At 42.1% G+C, this 19,517-nt stretch overlaps 1 protein-coding gene across 1 annotated transcript in view; it reads right to left on the bottom strand.

Moving 5' to 3' along the window:
* Window positions 1-10,317: 10,317 nt before the first annotated feature.
* The window catches only part of MBOAT1 (membrane bound O-acyltransferase domain containing 1), a 54,146-nt gene continuing 44,946 nt past the window's right edge, over window positions 10,318-19,517 (bottom strand). Inside the window, exons 9-13 of the mRNA XM_062498738.1 lie at window positions 17,911-18,014; window positions 15,074-15,138; window positions 13,588-13,720; window positions 12,292-12,443; window positions 10,318-10,576 (exon numbers count right to left, since the gene is read on the bottom strand). Of these exons, the coding sequence (XP_062354722.1) occupies window positions 10,444-10,576; window positions 12,292-12,443; window positions 13,588-13,720; window positions 15,074-15,138; window positions 17,911-18,014 (587 nt within the window). The 3' untranslated portion in view covers window positions 10,318-10,443. The remainder of the gene's footprint in view (window positions 10,577-12,291; window positions 12,444-13,587; window positions 13,721-15,073; window positions 15,139-17,910; window positions 18,015-19,517) is intronic.

The raw sequence follows: 19,517 nt of genomic DNA, 5'->3' as shown, positions 1-19,517 counted from the left end.
TGCAGCTCTCAACCACTTTCCAGTGGCAGAGATCTGTGACTCCAGGGCACAGGATGGTTATTTCTCCGCAGCCTGCTTTGATCCCCTAATCTCAGAAGCAGGTCTTAGAAAGGGAGAGGGAATCACAGACTTACCAACACCTTGCAAGCAAACCAAGCATTTTCCAGACTGTTTTACCACACAGACATCCTTTCTTTCATCAGAAAGGGGAGCTGTTTCAAAGACACTTTGCAGAGAGCTAAGAGAAAAGCAGAATAGGGGTTATCCAGTGCAATCAAGCATCCTGCCCCAGGGTGAGCTTTTATTTTTCTGATCTGTAGAACACTAAACATTTTTTCACTGGTGGTGAAGATGTCTGAACCACAAATGTAAGGTTAACATGAGGTTTGCCTTTTCCTTATGGAGATCTTGGAAGCTGTCCACAGACCCACAAGCATCCACAAGTCACAGACCCCTGGCTTAGTGTGCAACACATGCAGCTGTACAAGGGTGTCCTCACTCCCCCTCACTTCTGCCAACTCTGAGCCCATGCCAAGGTCCATGTTGTCACATAGTTTAAAGCTAATGTGAGTAAAGAAATCCACCATGAACTGCACTCTTTCGACTTGCAGTCCAGACACAGACCTAAGCTTTTATTAATTTTCTTTTTTAACCTTGCATAGGAAAATCAAATATCACCTCAGCCTCACCACTACCCACCAGCTTCAGCTGGGCTTTTTTGGAATGAGCCGGTTGAGCATGGAGACACAGGTGTGAGGCTTGGGACTGCCCTGCTGGGATCACCTGACCCAGCACAGTGTGGGACAGGGCTGTAGCAGCCGAGGCATAGCTCCATCCTCTGACCCAGGATGGAAGCTGAGGAAAGGGTCCGGATGTTTTCAGACTGATAGTGCCAGGAACCCACTGAATGCAGGCAGGGGAAACAGCTACCCCTGGCACCAAGGCAAAAGCATCTTCCAGATTCCTGAACAGGTCCCAGTTCACCAAGGTAAGCAGAAACAAGTTTTTTTATAGGCCCTAAAATTGAGGAAGGCAGTAAAATTAATTTGAAAACTTTGCAGGAAGCTGGCATAATGAAAACAAAAGTGGATTGATGCACTGGCTGGCATACCCTCACTCTGGGAAAGAGCTCAGGCAACCACTTCCAGAAAAGCTGGAGCCTGCTGGAAGAGAGCACAAAACAGGAAACACTGCTCAAAGGAAGCTCACAGACAAAGTGGCAATGTGGAAGAAATTATAATGATTAATACAGTGCCTGAAGTGTGCAGGGGAGCCACAAAAGATTGAGAAAAACGGCCCAGATATTTGATTTTCCACTGCCCTTCATCAGCAGCAGTCATTTTATACCAGCACAGAGCGGGAGTGCAATCTTCACAGCACAGAACAAGTGCACTTTATGTTGCCTTTCTCTCTATTTTCCTGCTGCAAAGCTCCCAGGGAAAGGGGTAATAAACACCATTTGTCCCTGACCACTGGGGCTTGGAGCCTAAGCTAGGACAGAGACCATAAACAGCAGACAAAGGGAGAGGGAAATCACTGAGAAGAGCTACCACATTTGTCTCTAGCTAGGATGGAAGAGGCAATAAGAATAAACTGGGGACAACATCCACTGACCAGCTGCAGAAAAAGCGGAGTTATAAAAAAGAAAAACTTGTTCCTTCTCTTAATTTGATTGTGCTCCAGAGTTTTGTCATAATCAGTCTCTTCTAATATCAAAAGCAAACCAAATTAGAGCCTTAGATAATAACATTTTAAGCCTGTAGTTCAGATTCAGTCACTTCTCTATATCCATCAGAGTAAGTGAGCAGTAATAAATGAATAAGGATTGAAAGACAGGTATACAAAACAGGTATGTAATGCCACCAAGACCAACCAGCAGCTTTTGGCCATAGCACCAGCTTTCAGAAGACCAGCAATCCACTCTCGGGGCATTTGGGGTTTGTCCTGTGAGGTGCCACCACACTTCACGTGCTGTGGTTTCTCCAGAGTGAAGAGGGTTAAGATTTCAGTTCTTGGTTTCTGCTCTCTGAAAAGCTGTGGCTTTTTGTGAATTAAGAGGTGTCTTGGTCAGGTTTACTGTGGACTGGAATATGTTTCTGCCAGGTCTGTCTTCAGGTCCTCAGTGCAGATGAGCAGCAAATCAAACTGCTTATGAGATTTTCACTACTAGTACATTAAGAATTTAAACATACCTAGGTGACCTGTAGGTTTACAACAATGGGCAAAGGGGCATATTAGGTATAACTTTCCCTCAGTAAATTAAAAACACATATATTCACCAATTATTTATTTGCTACATCAAGTCCAGTGCAGATGATATTTGCATGATTTGTACCTCCGTGACAGGAGAAGTATGTTTAGTCTCTCTACACTCTGGCTTTATAAGGCTTCATAAAGACATTCAGATGTATAGTAGTTGTGTCCTAATTTGTGTCCTGTGATAATGCTTGGACTAAGTTTCTAACAGAGGGGAGTAAAAGAAGGGGGTAATATTCAAAGAGATAGGCCACTTTCCCCTAAACCAAAGCTAAGTGAACAAAACCAGAACAAGATCTGTGGCTAGAGCTTGTCCTTTATTTTGTTGTTTTTAAAATAGAGGAGGAGCATTTTTTAAATCTGAAAATCCAGAATATTCTTCCAGTTCAGAGATATTTATCTCCTGACTTGCACTTTCTTGCAGCAGTCTCTGAATTCCTTTGAGCCATTGAAAGATTTTTGTCCTCGAGTCATTCCCATTAGGGGAATATTCAATTTAGAAACTTGCCTCCTGCTCAAGGTTTGCATGTGAAATTCACAGTTAACATCGCTCCTCACTGAGTTTCAGGTCAATGCCCTATCCACTGAAGAGAGAGAGATATTTAACAATTAAATAGTCCTCTAGGCTACATCTGTACAAGGCAGTCCAGGAGTGCTTCCCAGCCAGGGATCTACATACCCTGACTGTTTTCACTCCATGACAGAATGATGTCACCCTGCCTCTCCTCGCACTCCCCATCCCATAGGAAGGAACATTCTCTCCAAGGGTCAGGAAGGACACACAGTGCCCTCCCAGCCCTCTGCACAGGCAAATGGGGGTCTCTGGCCACAGAGCAAGCCCTGCACTGCTGAAGAGCTGGGTACCAGCCCCAAAATTATCTCCTGGTGTCTAAATAGCTTGTGTAAATCCATCCATTGCTTCAGGCATCCAAGAAGGGGAGCAACCTTAAAGGCAGGAGGATATAAGGATATATTTTTGCTTGTTCAAAGACAACACAGTTCTGCTTGTAGAAAGTGAGATATTTTTCTATTCTCAGGCTTTTGATATTAAGAATTAGCTATCCACTTTCCAGAAAACAGGGAATTAGTCTTTCCAGACTACGTGTTTAACAGAGAAGAAATGAATCTTCATGAGCTCAAGACATATTCCCTCTTCTTCTCTTAGCCCCTCACCCCCTGCCTCATATCTCTTCTATGCAGTTTTTCAAATAGTTTAATAATATTCACAGGGACATTAGATTAATTGGATTTTAATTCCAAATGACTGTGAAAGCAGAGAAGTGAGTCACCAGTCCATGCTAATGAGAAGATCTATTAAGGACCCTTCTCTGATAGACACATAGAGTAGGGTTATAAATATTTCATATTCAATTAATTGAATTTTGCCCCCTGTTATATGATGCTGCCCTGGAATGTTAATCAACTGGGACCAGAGAGAGAGGGAGAGAGGAAGAAAGAAGTGGGGGGAAAAAAAAATCTAAAAGAGAGTCTTTAAACAACATCAGAGCCATTCCCATCCCCAAATCCTCGCAGTTCACACAGCGCCCTGCACATCAGAGCAGAGGCTTTTATACAGACTGCATCTGGTTACACACAGTGGATAAATTAATGTTAATTAATCAGACAGTCATTTTATGGAGAACTGTGTGCAAAAGGTTATTCGAGCCCTGCTGCAAATAGATTTATAGGTATAATTGCCATGTTGAATGACCCTCTGTACATGGGCTCATTAAACTGGCCATCAGTCAAGAAGTCTAATTGAGGAAGGCCCGTATCGCGCCGCTGGGACCACGCGCTGGCTGCAAACAGATCCGCTCCGCAGAAGCCAGCTCTCTGAAAGCCGCCAATAATGCCACTTCCCATCCTCTGGGCACTCCTGCACTCTGCCACTCCTGCCAGCTGAAACTCTGGGCAGGAAGGACAGAGGAGAGCTCCCGTGCCCATCATCGTGGCTTTACGTCATTTGCAAAACACACCGGGGGACTGGGCGCAGCGTGGAAATGCTTTTATTGACAGCTGTGCTTTCCCAAATACCTCTCTGGCCTTGGCAGCTGGGAGCAGCTCGGATGCACAGGCTTCAAAGGCGCCAAGATCAGAAGGCAAATATAAAGACACTAAGGATTCTTGACGACATTTCATATTTCAAGAGCATGTATTGATTTCATTGGAGTGGGGGGAACATGGGAGAGTCCCGGCCAGGAGCCGAAATGTCCAGGACTGGTAATCAGGCACAGACACATACCCCAAAAGCAGGGCAGCTCATGAGTCTGCAGTCCTTCCCTCAGTGCCACCCAGATCCTTCAGCTATGCTGTAGCAGACAGTCATTCCCACGGGGCTGTGTCCTGCCCTGTGAGTGCTGGGTCAAACATGGAACGCTCCAAAACAGCGGACAAACCTTGCCACCTTCCCTGGCAGCAGACACATGAAGCCATAGGCCAGCACTGAAAACTTGTTCCTTCTTGTGGCGTGAGCCGCCTGACCACAGTCAATTGTCACAACCTGTCTGTGCCTCCACTCCCCACCCAAGCAATTATTTGTTCGAGGATTGCCCCTTATTTCACACACCTGAAGGGCCCTGCATCCTGGTGTACACGCTGAGGGCTGCAGTTGCCAGAATTCTCTCCCTCACGCATGCTGTGGATCACACACGTGTTCCCAGGAGAGAGTACATGGCACCCGCCACTACCCCAAAGTGTCCTGGGCAGCCACTCCCCAGGCCAGGGGGGTCTCTGGGTGTCAGAAATGGATGGTTTTTGTCCAAGCTGGGTCCCAAGACACCTCCAAGGGAAACCATCTGCTCCATACTGGAAGGTGTCATTTAAGGGTACTTGGGGGAAACAAAAGCCCACATCTGAGTAATAGATAGGTAAATCAATTTGAATGTGCTCACATTATCTCCTCCAATACTCATGTATTATCTACTCCAATACTCTTCTTTTAAGGTTGCCCTTAGTACTGTATCAGCCTGATCAGATATAAAATGGCCAAAAAATGCCATTTTTCTCAAACACAAATTCAAAATTAAAACAGAAAAACTAAAGTGCACTAATACAGAAGGCATCAAGGCAAGAATAAGTATGAACAAAGAGAAACCCGTTTGTCTCAGAGTGGTGACAATGTCACTGACTGAAGATGTTTCTGATGAAGAGGGTTTTCCATCCCGGGACAAGGCAAGGGTTGCATAGCATATCTGGGCTGCTGCAGCATTTTCTTCACCCACGACTGGTTTGGCCTTGATGTGTTCCACACTTTTTCAAGTACTGGTGGGTACAGTATTTACCTATACAGCATCTGACAGAAGGATCAGGAAAACCGACATGAGCATGCCATGCTCCTGGATCAGCTGCCTGCCATTGATGCCAGGGTTTGAAAGACCAGCTGCACAGCTCCTCATGCTCCAGTAGAACAGCCTCCAGGCACACCTGGTGTCTCACTTCCAGAACTGTTCTATGGACGGACAATAAACTGGGTCCCAAGGGTACTCCCAGAGCGCTTCTCAGAACTGATTTCCCCCATCCTGCATGCCCCTTCTAAAGGCCATATTCAAATCAGGAGAATGAAAGCGTAACACAAGTTCTTAAGGCATGCAAACACCATTTCTTCTATGAGCAAAGCAGCATTTCCTCCTGTAATAACAGGGGTTTCCTCCAGTTTATCTAAGGTCTTTGATTTCTCCCATTCTCCCGCACAGCACACCTGTGTTACCACAGACTTGAAACCCACCAGCTGCCTGGAACTTTGGGCATCCGGGCTGCTGCAAAACCTTTCGCCTTCAGCACAGGAGGAGAATCATCTCTCGAGTGCTCGCCCACAGAGGGCACCACTCGTAAATGTATCTGAGTAAACGTGCTGCCACTTCACGTCTCACCAGCACAAACCCAAGCCCTTCATGCATATCATTACTGTCATTGCCGGGAAGAAAGGGAGCAGCAGGCTGGTGGCACACAAAAGGAGATGTTTTTAAAGCACACACCGAGCATCCGCACTCATGCTGAGATGTCAGGCAAGGCTTCCCATTCCATACTGCTGTGGAACGCCTCTAGCCCCTGAGAGCTGAGCTGCATCAGTTCAGTGACATAAGGAAAAAGAACAGTACCTCAAAGGGTAGCTGATATTTCCATATGTAAATGTGCGTGTCATTTCATCTTGGGCAAGGATGAGGAGACACACATGCTCCTCCCCTGTCCACAGCAGGTGGACTATGGGGATTCTAGCCTTAAATGTTAAACACAAGTTTCTATTTACTTCTGCAGCCAGTAGATAATTTTTCTGAAGTCCTCAGTCCAGGGATAAGAAGACAAAGGGTTTAAACATAAGTCACTAGTCTCCCTGAGAGGAATTTTACCCTTAAACTTCCTTGGGTCTTGGGATTTTCTATGAAAGACCCTAGATCAGGTTTGCTGAGTCTGCTTTTACATGTGTAGAGAGGTAAGTGAAGCTTTATGCAAACACCTACCAACAGAGTAAAAATCTACAGCTTTCTCACCCACCTACTTCATTTTAAGTGATAAAAAAATCCCAGGTATGTGCAATGTATGCACACAAAACAGAGCAGTCAAACAGGGAGAAAAAATATCTGCCCACCTTGTATCCCACTTCTGTGCTGCCTCCATTACTTGGCAAGCTCCAAGTGGACATGCAGTAATGTACTGTGAGTGGGGGACAGCTTACAGGACAGTAAAAATGTACATTGTGCATTCAGTTCACTGAAGAAATTGCTGAACTGTTGCTTCTCTAAATACCAGACCCATAGTTAAGTTGAAATGGAGTTTTACTCTTCATTCAGTTTTCTCTTCCAAGTGTATCTCAACTTCTAGTTCAGAAAAATCAAAATATGCTGAAAAACAGCAGCTAGAATATGCCTTCAACCCAAGGAGGTAATGGTGGTGGTGTCTTTTTGGTATTCTCATATTTTAAATCAACCTTTGTCTATCCAGTACAATCTACCTTTCTCATTTCTGTGTGACAGTTCTGTATTGCTTTCTTACAAGCCATCAAAATTGTTCACTTCAGAATCTCTCTAGCTGCTCTTGAATTTTTTGCAGCACTAAGAACCCAGAGAGGGATTAGAAACTAATAACATGTTGGTAATCACCATCATGTATTTTAATCACTGAAGTGCCCTCTCAAATTACACTAGAATTAGAATTACTGGAATTGAAGTTCCTGACATCATCCTTTTCTAACCTGAATCTCTACTTTGGCTCTTTGAGTTACATACTCCTGTGCAAAGTAGATGCACATTACTAGCAAGAGTCTCCTCCAAGTAGTAGAGGCTGTTTGCAGTCTTTCTATAAAACAAAATATCATTCCCCTGAGAAGAAGAAAAGGAGGGGAAGGCTCAGTCCAACAGATTGATCAAGGTAACCTCAAAGCTAACAGCCTTTTTTTCAAAGGAATAATTTACAGCTCTTTATATCCACTCTGTGTTAACTTTGCAGGACTGCCACACTGGGCTAGGTATGCTACCTAGTCCACAGTAACACAGTACAGCAAAGATTTTAGGTATTTTTCTTGTTTTCCACCCAGCTTCAAGACTAATTTAACCACCAAGTTTCCTTGCAAATGCTGTGTTTCAAAAAGCCCGTTTCAATTTTGGCTCGTGTAACGCATCACATTAAATCAGTATGACTGGCTCTCTTTGATTCCCAGGGTGCCTGTTTTCAGGGAGAGGTTCAGGCTGAGAAGGCAGCATGACAGGAGAGTAACAATTTGCTCACTAGTCCAGACTAATTCATTACATTATAGGAGCCAAAACTACAACATAAGTCAATGGCATTACATATAAGCAAGTTTCACTTGGGGAAACACTGGAAGAGAAACCCCACTGGTCATACCTGGCATGTCTTGAATGTTCACAGTTCAGGAAGAGCTGCAGAACAGGGCACAAGCCGTAGAGGCAGATCTCAGGGCACAGAGCAGCAGGTACAGACCCACAAGCCCCTTTGACAGCACTTATTTTCCAAAGCAGGTGCTAAGGCAAACCTGCTGGGAACATATGTCTTCCGCAGTCTTGCCCAAGCCCAGTGTAGATGTGAATTTTGCTGGCTCTGTCAGAGCTCACACTGATTCTTTTTTTGCTGGGAGGCAATTGCAGACTGGCTTCAGCCCACAGAAGTCCAGGGCCAGCAGCACCCAGCTCCCCATCCCTTTCTGGGGATGTGCCCTGGTTCCCTCCCACAGGAAACAGGGATGGAACAATCAGACCTCAAGGGAAACATTCGATGCCCAAGATACAGCTGAGGCTGGTGCCAGAAGGACAACACAAGCACGAGGACAAAAAGACCGGCCAAGCTAAGGGCAAAGCTGCCATGAAAAGAGACAGGGGTCACCATGTCTCTGTTTCAGCAGGAGCAGGATGGAAAGCTCAGCTGCTGTGTAAAATCCAGCAGACCTGAGCATCTTCTCTCACAAGCATGATTTCACCCACCCACTCACCCATTTTCACATTAGACATTAGTGATCAATAATGCCAGGCAGTGACACAAAGCAAATTGTTTCTTCAGATCAATCTTTAATCCCAACTTGTCCTTTAAAATAAATTAGCAAATAAACTCTTCCATGAACTATGCCCTAAATCATAATGTGGTCACAGGACAAAAAATTCCCATCCGAGAAAAAAGAATCACTAGTTTGGAACTTGTGTTGGTTTCATAGATTTGTTTCTTCTCAAAACATTATGATTCCGCAAAATTTTAATCTGACACAAAAATCAGAATGCAGTAAACAGCAGATTTCTTCCTCATTAACACATTAGTTGAATGTCAATAAAGTAATATCAATATTTTAACAAGGGAACAACTTCTACAAAATCCTGATAAAAACATTACTGGAAAAATTTTTTTAAAAATGTTTCAGTTGGTTTTGATGTGTGGTACCGATCTATTTTACTGGGTTATATGGATGTAAGAAAAAAATAATATAAAACCCTGACACAGCATTTTGCAGCAGGTTATCTCAATGCACAACAAGCGCTTAGGAATCAAGCCTCAAAACATCCCTGTAAGTCAAGGACTTCACAAGCAGGGAAACTTGCATGAACAGTTAAGTCTGATATCAAGATCACACAAGGACTCAGTCTTGACTCTTGTGGTGATCATATCATGTCACATCACAATATTTTGTAGAGAATTATGTATTATGACTGCGATAATTATTGTTCAGGTTTCCTAGTAGTGTTACCTGCTGGAACGTAAGAATAAGATGGGATGTTTTGGTAATAGAACAGTCCGATCCACTACAAAGCTTTTTCAGATTTAACCCATAACTGCGAGTTTTAAAACATTAACCCTGCATGACTCCTCACTCATTTGACACCAAAAAGGAAGTGCTGCATCACTAAGACTACAAAGTAAGGCTGATGTAGCAATGAGCACCAGTGCATCATTAGAGAAGCACAGCTCTACAGACCACAGACTGCAAGTCCCTTCTTTTACTTCAGATTTCAGTTCCCCTTTCTGCCTTTTGTTTTACTTTTACTTGATTTAAATTTTGGCGTAGCCAGTTAACAGTGCTCTCCGACAAATATTCCCAAGGGACTTGTCTTGCCCTCATCACCAGCAGGTGTCACATGGAAGGATGTGAAGTACCTTTGCTGCCCAGCTCAGGCTGCAGTCCCTGCTCCAGGGTTTGCCGGGGAAAGCTCCACTCTCCCTTCCCCCTGCTGGGGCACAAGTCAGCGCCAGCACCTTGAGCAACCCCATGCCTGTGGTCTTCTACTTGCACCATCTCTCTCCACAACCAAGAGATGAAAAGTTTCCCCTGACAGCTGCCCACAGTGCCAGGCTATCAGGCAGCTGGTCTAACTCTTTACTAGCTGCTTTCTGTCCCTCTCTCTAATCACAAGATTATTTGTTGATTAATAATATTTCTGTAAAAGAGAAAAAAAATGCCTCTCTGTGAAAAAGTTTAAATATATAAAAACACTTCATAAAAATATTTAGTATAAAAATGAAATGCCCCATGAGCCTGTAAATGTTGCCTGTAAAATCTCCATTAACTGGAATAATTTGAAATACAGTCATTCAGGCTCTTCTCTGCCCTCTCCAGTAAGATTTTAAGATAGCCAACAGAAATGCCACTTGTCATGTACTTCAATCCTCCTGCAACCCGTTTTTCTTCTCATTTTTTTTTGCTTACAATACAACCGTTTGATTTCCCAATGTTGGCAGTTTTCTTTGGAGGCATCATTTGTCTTTGCTTTTAATAGAGTTCGGCACGGCCTGATTCTGAGCCCTTCTTACAGAGTAGGTCTGAGTTCTGATTGGTAACAGGAGCAACACCAGGATGCTTAGAATGTGCATGTGAAAATACACAGACCTGGGAACAAAAGCAGAAATAATATTATATTTTTGTTAGGAATAACATGAATTCTGCAATCCCAATACGCAGAATTTAGTGCTAAGGGATGAATGCAGAATGTATGAACCTGACCTAGAAAGCACAAAAATATACCCTTGAATTTCACACAGTCTTGGAATACGTTGTCTGCTGGCATGGATGAAAATGCTGCTGTGGATGATAATGAGGCAAGCAAACTATCAGCAAACCCTCAAATCCAAAGTCTGACAGCTCAGATAAACTCATGCAATTCAACCCCATATTTATTCAGTCCATCTCTCTTTTAGAATACACAGGGCCAAGTTCTGAAGAAGTATCATTCGTGCTTCAAAAAAAACTTGCAAAAAGTGACAGAAAGAAAAAAATTCAATCAAAGTGCTGAGATATGAAATAAATCAAAACACTCAGCTTTTAACTGGAGAAGGTCAGGTAATGACTTCTACAGAAGGGCTTGCATTTTTTAAGGTAACTACTCAGAGATATCTGTATTTGGTATGTTTCTAAACATCAAATATTTTTATTTTTATTTTTATTTCAAATAATTCAGTATACACAAGGTTGAAGAGAAATAAAAAATATTTAAACCAAATAGATGTGGTTCTGGCAGCTTGGGGAAGACAACATATGGTCCAGCTGTTAAACATAGCAATGCACATTTCTGTGGTCTCATTTATGCTTCTTACTATAGTTCTTAATATCCTTCTAAGGTGCTTAAGACCACTGCTTGTGGTGTGAAGTGCTTCAAAAAATTCACGCACTTGTCCAAAAGCATAACATTTTCTTGCTTACGAGTCTATAAGTTTGAATGTTAACTATGTTCAAAGTTAACCACGGAAAAATTCACCATGGCAAAATTATTAAAAATGAAGCTAAGAAAGATTTGGAGTAATTTTTACTCCATGGCAAGTTTTCCATGTTGAAATCAAACATTTCAAGAAACAGGAATAGAAAATGTCGAAATTCAACCTCCAGCAAACAGACAGTAGAAATCTTGACTACCAGTTTTTTTGTCTTTTATGTTGGAGGAGGAAATTGTCCTTCTTCTGAACCAAAAGCTGTTATTCTATGTTGACAGTAAAATGAAAGAAGAGTAAAGCCATGTAGTCCCATCTCCCTTTTCTAATTATTTTCCCACTTTCTTTATTTCAACTTGGTTTTATTAGAGCACATCCAATGTACTCTGCAATGCCAGTGTTTTCTAATTTTTAAGGAATCTGGGGAAGTACTCACTTTGTAAGAAAAGAAGCATACTCATTTCAAGGAGCAATGCTCTGCCAGGAGCCCTCCCTATCTCCTGCTGATCGATCACACCTCCTCTTACACACATTCAGCACCTGGAAGCCTGGTCTTTGCTCAGCACCTCATTCCTACTGCCAACTCACATTATTCTTTACCTCTTCTGCCTTGGCTACTGCTAATGGTCGAGACCCAACTGCTTTGAAAATGTAAACTGAGAATATGAAATGTCACATAAGGACACAGAATGAGAAGAACAAAGTGCTCTGCCTTGGCATTGTTATAACCTCATTATGTTACAGGAGAGCAAAAGTCACCTCTTATACTTTAACAAGCATCCTCTCTGAGCTCCTTTCTTTCAAATTTGATTAAATGCTAGCTGCCTTTCAGCATGGTTTGGGTTATTCAACGAAAGTCTATACCACCATGGAGAAGAAAGTCAAGGAGAGAGGATTTACTTGTAAAACTTGATGGTGGGCTCCACAGCCAGCATAACGAATGGTGCGACCGTGTAGCACACAGCCAGCTGAGTGACCGCCCAGGTAACAACGTCATAGGCTATCTTGAGAGGCACTGACGAGAGGAAGTAATGTCTGCAGTTGTTTCTTATCTGCAGGTCAGGGAAAAGCAAGCAGAAAATTATATAAATTCATTTCTTAGGCAAAGTGACACAGACACACAGCAGTGCACGACTCTCTGCTTACCATCAGCATTAGTATCGTGGGAAGGTTTATACTCCAGTTACAAAGCACTGGGGGCAGGAATACAGATGTGTACGGACTGGCATATTCAAGATCTCACAGTCAACCAGTGGCAAACATACAAGTGGCCCTCAGTTTACTCTGTCATAACCACAGAGTGTCGACTCTCTCATTCTGGGTGTCTGTCACAATATTTTTTGAGAGGGAAGCTGTTCCTCCCTCCTGGTTTTTATTTCTTACCAGTTATCAAGAGTAAATCAAAGTTACTTTAGATGAACAAGTGCTTATACCTACAAGTGTGTGCCATTCCCTAGACATTTTAAGTTAGTTTCACTTCTGTGAAATTCTCATAAATGAAAGGCAAAGCACATGTTCAGCAACCTGCTCTAGCAATAGTGGTTAATATTGGTCACTAGTTTAATTTTCCTTTCAGATTAACCTGGTTATTTAGCTGGAGTCAAACTCCAAAAGACAGCAGTAGTGCTTCCCAGCCCTGCATAAGTGGCTGGTTCAGCCTGAAAGATCAGCAGTGATAAATTTAACAACAGTGAGACATGTCTTTGGTGAGTCTACACAAAATAAACACAGACACTATTTTACTGCATCAATTGCATCCACACAAATTGTTCAAGTCTGGGCTAATGCTCAATCCACAGCAGCTTCTTGTGCAAGACTGAGCCCAGAGTTAATTACAAGCCAGCATACAGGCAACATGACCCAGCAGAAGTCTGGAATCCAACATGATCTTGAATCCCAAGCTAATTTAACTGCATAGACATAGCTGGTGGCACCCCTAACTGCACATCCTCAAGCAGCATTTCCTCTGCCAGCCAGGGGCAGCAGTGCATCACGTCCAGAATTGGTGCTGGTTATAACTGCTGGGTACATTGCAATTAGCATCAATACAGAACGGAGTTTCAGTGAACATCAAGCCTGCAAAAGCATGAAAGAGGGCTCACAGCAGGGACAAGCTTCTTGACCATGTGAGGGTGCAGCTGACAGCTGGATAGTGTCTAGCAGGGGCCTTAGAAGAGAACAATGAGAGGTACATACTGCTCTGGCTGCGAGTGTGATAAGGATTCCAGTGAGAAATGTAAAATAATATCCAGGATAGATACCATGCCACAGGGCTGACAGGATAAATGTTAAAGCTGTAGGGTACCAGGGAGCTCTGTCATAGCAGACACTGCAAAAATGAAAACAAAACAGAATAGGTTGAACAATGGCCACTGCACTTGAAATCCTTCTATTTCTATTCTTGAAATCCTTCTGAAGCCCTTCTGTTTCTAAGTGCTTACTCTGTTTTCTTAGCAGTCTTATCTTGGTTCAGTCACAGACTAGGTCATGAAGCACTCTCCATTTAAACGGAGGTTTGGATGGAATGAGGAAACATGCTTATATGCAAATGAGTTTCCAGAGAATGCCTGTACAAATATTTCTGGTGCTCAAAACATTTAAATCAATAATGGAAAAAAGGGCAGGCAAGACCTCGTTCACATTTACATGTCTATCTGGAATCATACATTACCCTTCCAAACCCTGATGACAGATCAAGAGCAAGCTGAAAGACATAGAGATGTGACCCCACCCTTCACTCTAATGAAGAGAGGTATTTTTAGACACAGTTATCTGGCAGATGCTGGGAACAACAGGGAGTGCCATAAACTATTGCAAAACAGGGGATTCCAGCTAACTTTAGCAGCAAAAATCTTACTCCCAAGATGCAAGGATAACAGTTCAACAAAACAACTCTCTGTCTATTTGGCTATCTGAAGTTCAAATCAAATTTTGTGCTCCACAGAAACGAGTCAAGATAATGCACCAGGAATCATTTCAATCATGAAAAATAGTAGACATAGACTTTTAAGATGTACAGATTTACAATCATTATAGTAACAATAACTACAATAAATCTGTGCCTGCATTTCAGACACTATGTTAACTGTATGCTGAGCTTTAATCACACCAGAAAGTGAAATGAGTAATGAGACACAATCCAATCTATAAAATTTGGACTTATGATAGTATTTTTAATATGTGCCTTAACAGTCACAGGTTAAATTCAGATCATCTCAGTGCTATAAGTCTCTTCCCCATATCCTAAACAAGGACTTCCTGGCAAGCACTAGGGTAACTCCAAACCACACTGCACTGGGGCTCTGAAGACTTTGACCTTATTTCTCGCTGAATTTCTGGATCCCAGTGACACAGCAAGACTCACCTCTTGACATAGCAAAGCAAAACAGTACAGGAAAGATAATGGAGGGAGACACAACAAAATGTTATTGCTTTCTATTATGGAAGTTTTGAACAGTTTGTTTATGACTTTGCTGCTCATATATAAAATAGGAGCACTTTACACTTGCAGCAATAAAACTTTACAGCACCAAATACAATTGTATTGCACCAACTATTAGAGACACAGGAAACAAAGGAAGAACAAGAGGCTATACATTTATGAGAGCCACCAGTCAGCATTTTTCCAGGCCCTGGAGAGCTTTTGGATCTCACAAGCACGTAACAGTTTCATTACTCTTACCGTTTCAGCCAGGCAGCTGTCTGAATGTTCCAGTTTTCGATGTACATTTTAAAACTTGTTGCAGTCTAAGAAAGAAGTTCACATGAGATGTTAGCAATGAAGCCTGTAAAATACTATTTGCAATTTAAATTAGTGAGGAGGTACATGGAAAATATTAATTCTAGCAGCTAACTCTTATGAAGACTGTGCCACAATCCATCATTATATTAATATGACTTGGGAGGGACATTAAGTAGGCTGATGGCTCACTGCTAACACTTGGCACTTGATCTAAAATCTCACTTCATTTCATATAATTAAATACAGTGTTTGGCTACTTTTCAAATAATGGGAAATCCAAGAAGCTTTCTTGTTTTTTATGCTTTGCCTTCCTTTCAGTTCATAAACAGCTTTATTTCTGGAAGAGATATCTTGCCACCCATTATGCAATCTGGACTTCCCTACAGCACTACTAAAACAAAGTGTTATTTAAAAAAAAAGACTATTGTTATTACTATTATTATTATTATTATTATTGTTTTTATTATTACCACTACTATTTGAAGAAGGAGGGGGGAAGACTGAAAAACACGGGCCAAAAAAATAAAGACTAAATTTAGAAGCCAATTCTCAGCCTGTTGCTAAGCTTGAGAAACCAGAGTGGACTCCAGTATCCTGAGAGAGCCACCCATACCTCCTCTTCTGAGCTCCTCCAGCTTGAAGGGACTGCTGGACTCCATTGTTCAGCATTGCTTCCCCTACACCTGATCACCTTCACTTCCCAACTCGACCTTGGTCCCTCACTTACTGGCAGAAACCTCCAGGGACACCCTGGCCAAGTGGGGACACGATTCAGCAACATCGCAATATTTTGCTGTATCAGCTGAAGGCACACTGAAAAAATGCATTAAGGGCAAAGGCCTCCAAGGGGAACATGCAGATATCTTTGCACTTCCATGCAGACTCTTTAAAGCTAGCATTTCATCCTCTGCATTTAAAGAGTTAAAATGATTAGCAATTCCCAAAGTAGCACTGCTATATTTTAATTGCATTACTGCGCTGAGAGAAGCCAAGAAACACACAGTTTCTCTTCCAACTAATATTGTCACTCTCTTTTGGCCTCCTTTAAGTTCCCCTGTTACATTACCAAGAGAGGAAGTAGTTGCTGGCTGTCAAAACAAGCACGCTGCCAAGGCTTCCAAGTCCCCCACGTGCGCTTAGCCCCTGTCATGTTTTAAGGTCCACACAACTCCTTCCATGTGCTTATCTTTTCTACAGATCATATAGTCACATTTAGCACTCAAGTTCCCAGCTCTGAGGTAATTTTACACATGCAGGTGGCTATACCTGCTGAATATATAGACAGTATCTGTATACACTGTACAATCAAACTTCAACTCCCAGCATTGCTGTTGGCACATAAAGTGATGGTTCAAAGCTTACCCAAAGCCATGGTCTCCATAGCCTCTCTTTTTCTCATTGCACACATGATCAAATCAGACATCACCCCATTTTATGCTCTTGGAAACAATTTCTGATCTCTGTCTATGTGACCAGTAAAGGAAGTAAGTTTTGAGAGGCCACCAGTTCAGTGGGTAGAGAGGAGCAAAGACTCCTGTTTCGTCCATTTAGCTTGACTGAAGAGTATGGCTGCATTTTACTTTCCTCCTTCAAACAGAAGTTGCCTCAGCTCATCAAAATAAGAATCATCTCCTGCCCCAAAACTGAATCAAATATAGCTCTCAGAGTGGTATCTAGGGTGCTGCTGTCATCAAGAAGTGCAAAGCATTTCTGGGCCATGTATCTTGTACTCATCAAGGAGTACACTGAGAATTAATCAGGGTTAAAAAGGAAAAAGAAAAAGAATGTAGAAAAACACGGAATGTATAATGAGACTTCCAATTTTGGCATCTTCAGTGAAGAATTACAGAGACTCTTTCACTTTTTAGAAGAGCTATTACAGCACATTCACTTAGTCACAGATTGTTCAGCAATAAAGCAGTCAACTTATATTTATCTGTGATTCCTTTTAAAATCACAACTAGAGAATTACAGAGGGAGGCTCCTCCTATTTCTAAAAAAGAAGCCTTTAGAAAGCAGTCGCAGACACATATATATTTCCACATCTCACTGGCGCTCATAAAACATTCTTCAGGGCAAAACAAATTATACGGGCCATCTTTTGCATTAGAGACACAAACATTAATAGTTTTCAAAAGGCTAGTGGACCTTAAAAGCATGCAGCAGTCCCAAGGAAGGAGTGACAGATGTTTTGAGAAACAGTGTGGCTCGCTGCATGGTGCTGCAGATCAGCTCCATCTGAGCTCTGCATGCCCCTGTCCACTCCCACTGCTTGCTTTGTACCTGTTACGTCTCCTACCCTTGCTTTTCTCCATGTACCAGAGGCAGTTCAGCCCTTGCACGTGTCTGTGCCACTTGTGGCAGCCTCTTTCTCTACCATCACTCATCTCAACTGGGCTACAAAAGTGAAAGATTGTTAGAAGTAAATAAACAGAACACACCACAGATGGTGAAGAATCATAGCTGTGAACAATTTACTGACCCACTGAGCTCAGCCACAATCTACAGTAATTGACTGCTCATTTGTTAAATATCTGATATAACTATTTATTAGCCCTCACTAAACTATTTAGAAATACAACCGGAATACAGAGCGTGAGGAGGGCTGTGAGACAGACACATTTTATCAGTCCAACAGATAAAATACAAAACCTCTTCATGCTAAAGAGGAGCAGCCTGAAAGTAGCATAGATTCACTTTCCTTTCAGCAAAGCCTTTACCCATTATCATGCTCATTTCTGTATAATTATGCCAATGCAGCCACTCCTTTATCTCACCTCAATGTTCCAGATATTTAAATTGGACAACAGGTCCCAGCGGAAAGTGCCTCTCTCATCAACTCCGCTGAATCCATAACCAGCTGCATTGTTGACTGCATCTGCTGCAATGTCAAAGCAAAACAGGTCAAAATCAGACTGCTGGAAGAGACATGTTTTCTTACAAGTCAGTTTGGCACTAAACAAACATTGAAGCCAGCTTTGTTGGATTTAGCAACCTCTCTTTTTAGGAGAAGCTTCTTCTTTGCAAAAGACCATGACTATAAGGCTACACAAGAGGCATTTTCACAAGAGGAAAGACTAGCTACTCCTTGTGCAGAAGAAATAAAATAATAAAATAACAGCAAATATAAATCACTTTTCCTAGTATTTGGTGTTTATTATTCATCTGAAACAGATATTGTCATAAAATTAATTAGCCTTTTTCTCAAAAGGGTACCTGGATGTCACAGCATTTTCCAGAAAAAAAAAATATTATCTCAAGACATGCTTATTATTTCTGTTAAGAATTCCAACATGGCTGTGTTAATTAAGACTGTCAGAATTCAGAATTCTGCAGACAAAGCCTTTTGCTAATCCTGTTGCTGAGTGTCACACTAAAGTGCCTGAACATCTCTATGAACCAAATATTGAGTAACTTCAGTTACACAGTTAGCTGCTTTAAAGCAAGTAGAAGCTTGGATAACAGTAGGCATTACACACTGATGCACTCTTGCCAACTACCTCCCTTCTCAGAGTGCCAGGGAGTCACCTCATCACTGGGTCTCAAGATTCTGATTTCAATGTGTCCCTGTTTGAAATACCTACTTGGAGTACTAAGAAAACAGAACGGAGAATTCATTATTGTCTCTTGATCACTAGTTGCAACCAACACTGACAATCATTGGAAGAAAAAGGGAAGTGCAAATACAGGTAAGGTTTTCCTTCTAGGTCATTGACAAAGTACAAACCTGGTTATTCTTTAAAAAGTTTAGCATTTCTTCCCCAAGAATAAAAGCTGATTTTACCTTGTAAATGCCGTGAGTACAGGCACAAGCTTGTGGAGAAGCCCTAGTGCACAAAACTAGGGAGGGAACCTAATTATAAGCAACAAGACTAACCATAAATAGATAAACAAGTAGCCTTCTCTAACCTGAAACTTTCTGTTTTGTTTTCCATTTTCCTAAATAAGATAGATTTTACTGATGGAAAGAAAGCTCACCATGTTTTTAATTTTCTCCCTCTTTAAAAAGTCCTCAAACAATAAACAAGAATCCTGCCTGAGTTGGCCCACAGGAATACTGCCCAGTCTCAGAGACTGGGGCTGCACATAACCATCCCTGCAGAGCAATGGACTCCTGAATTTGCTCCCCCTTGCTCCAAGGGTAGCAGGGGCTAATTGAACAGTGTTTCTTTGCCAAAACCAAGAAACCAGGAATCATGGGATGAGCAATAATGATAAAGTACTGGAATGGTCTGCCCGGGAAGGTGGTGGAGTCACCATCCCTGGATGTATTTAAAAAAAGACTGGATGTGGCACTTGGTGCCATGGTGTAGTTGAGGTGTTAGGGCATGAGTTGGACTCAATGATCTTGAAGGTCTCTTCTAACCTAGTCATTCTGTGAATT

This window comes from Cinclus cinclus, chromosome 1 (genome assembly GCF_963662255.1).
Source record: "Cinclus cinclus chromosome 1, bCinCin1.1, whole genome shotgun sequence".
NCBI classification, from domain to species: domain Eukaryota; kingdom Metazoa; phylum Chordata; class Aves; order Passeriformes; family Cinclidae; genus Cinclus; species Cinclus cinclus.
The sequence above is the reverse complement of the archived record's forward strand: the minus strand, read 5'-3'. Positions and strand labels throughout refer to the sequence as shown.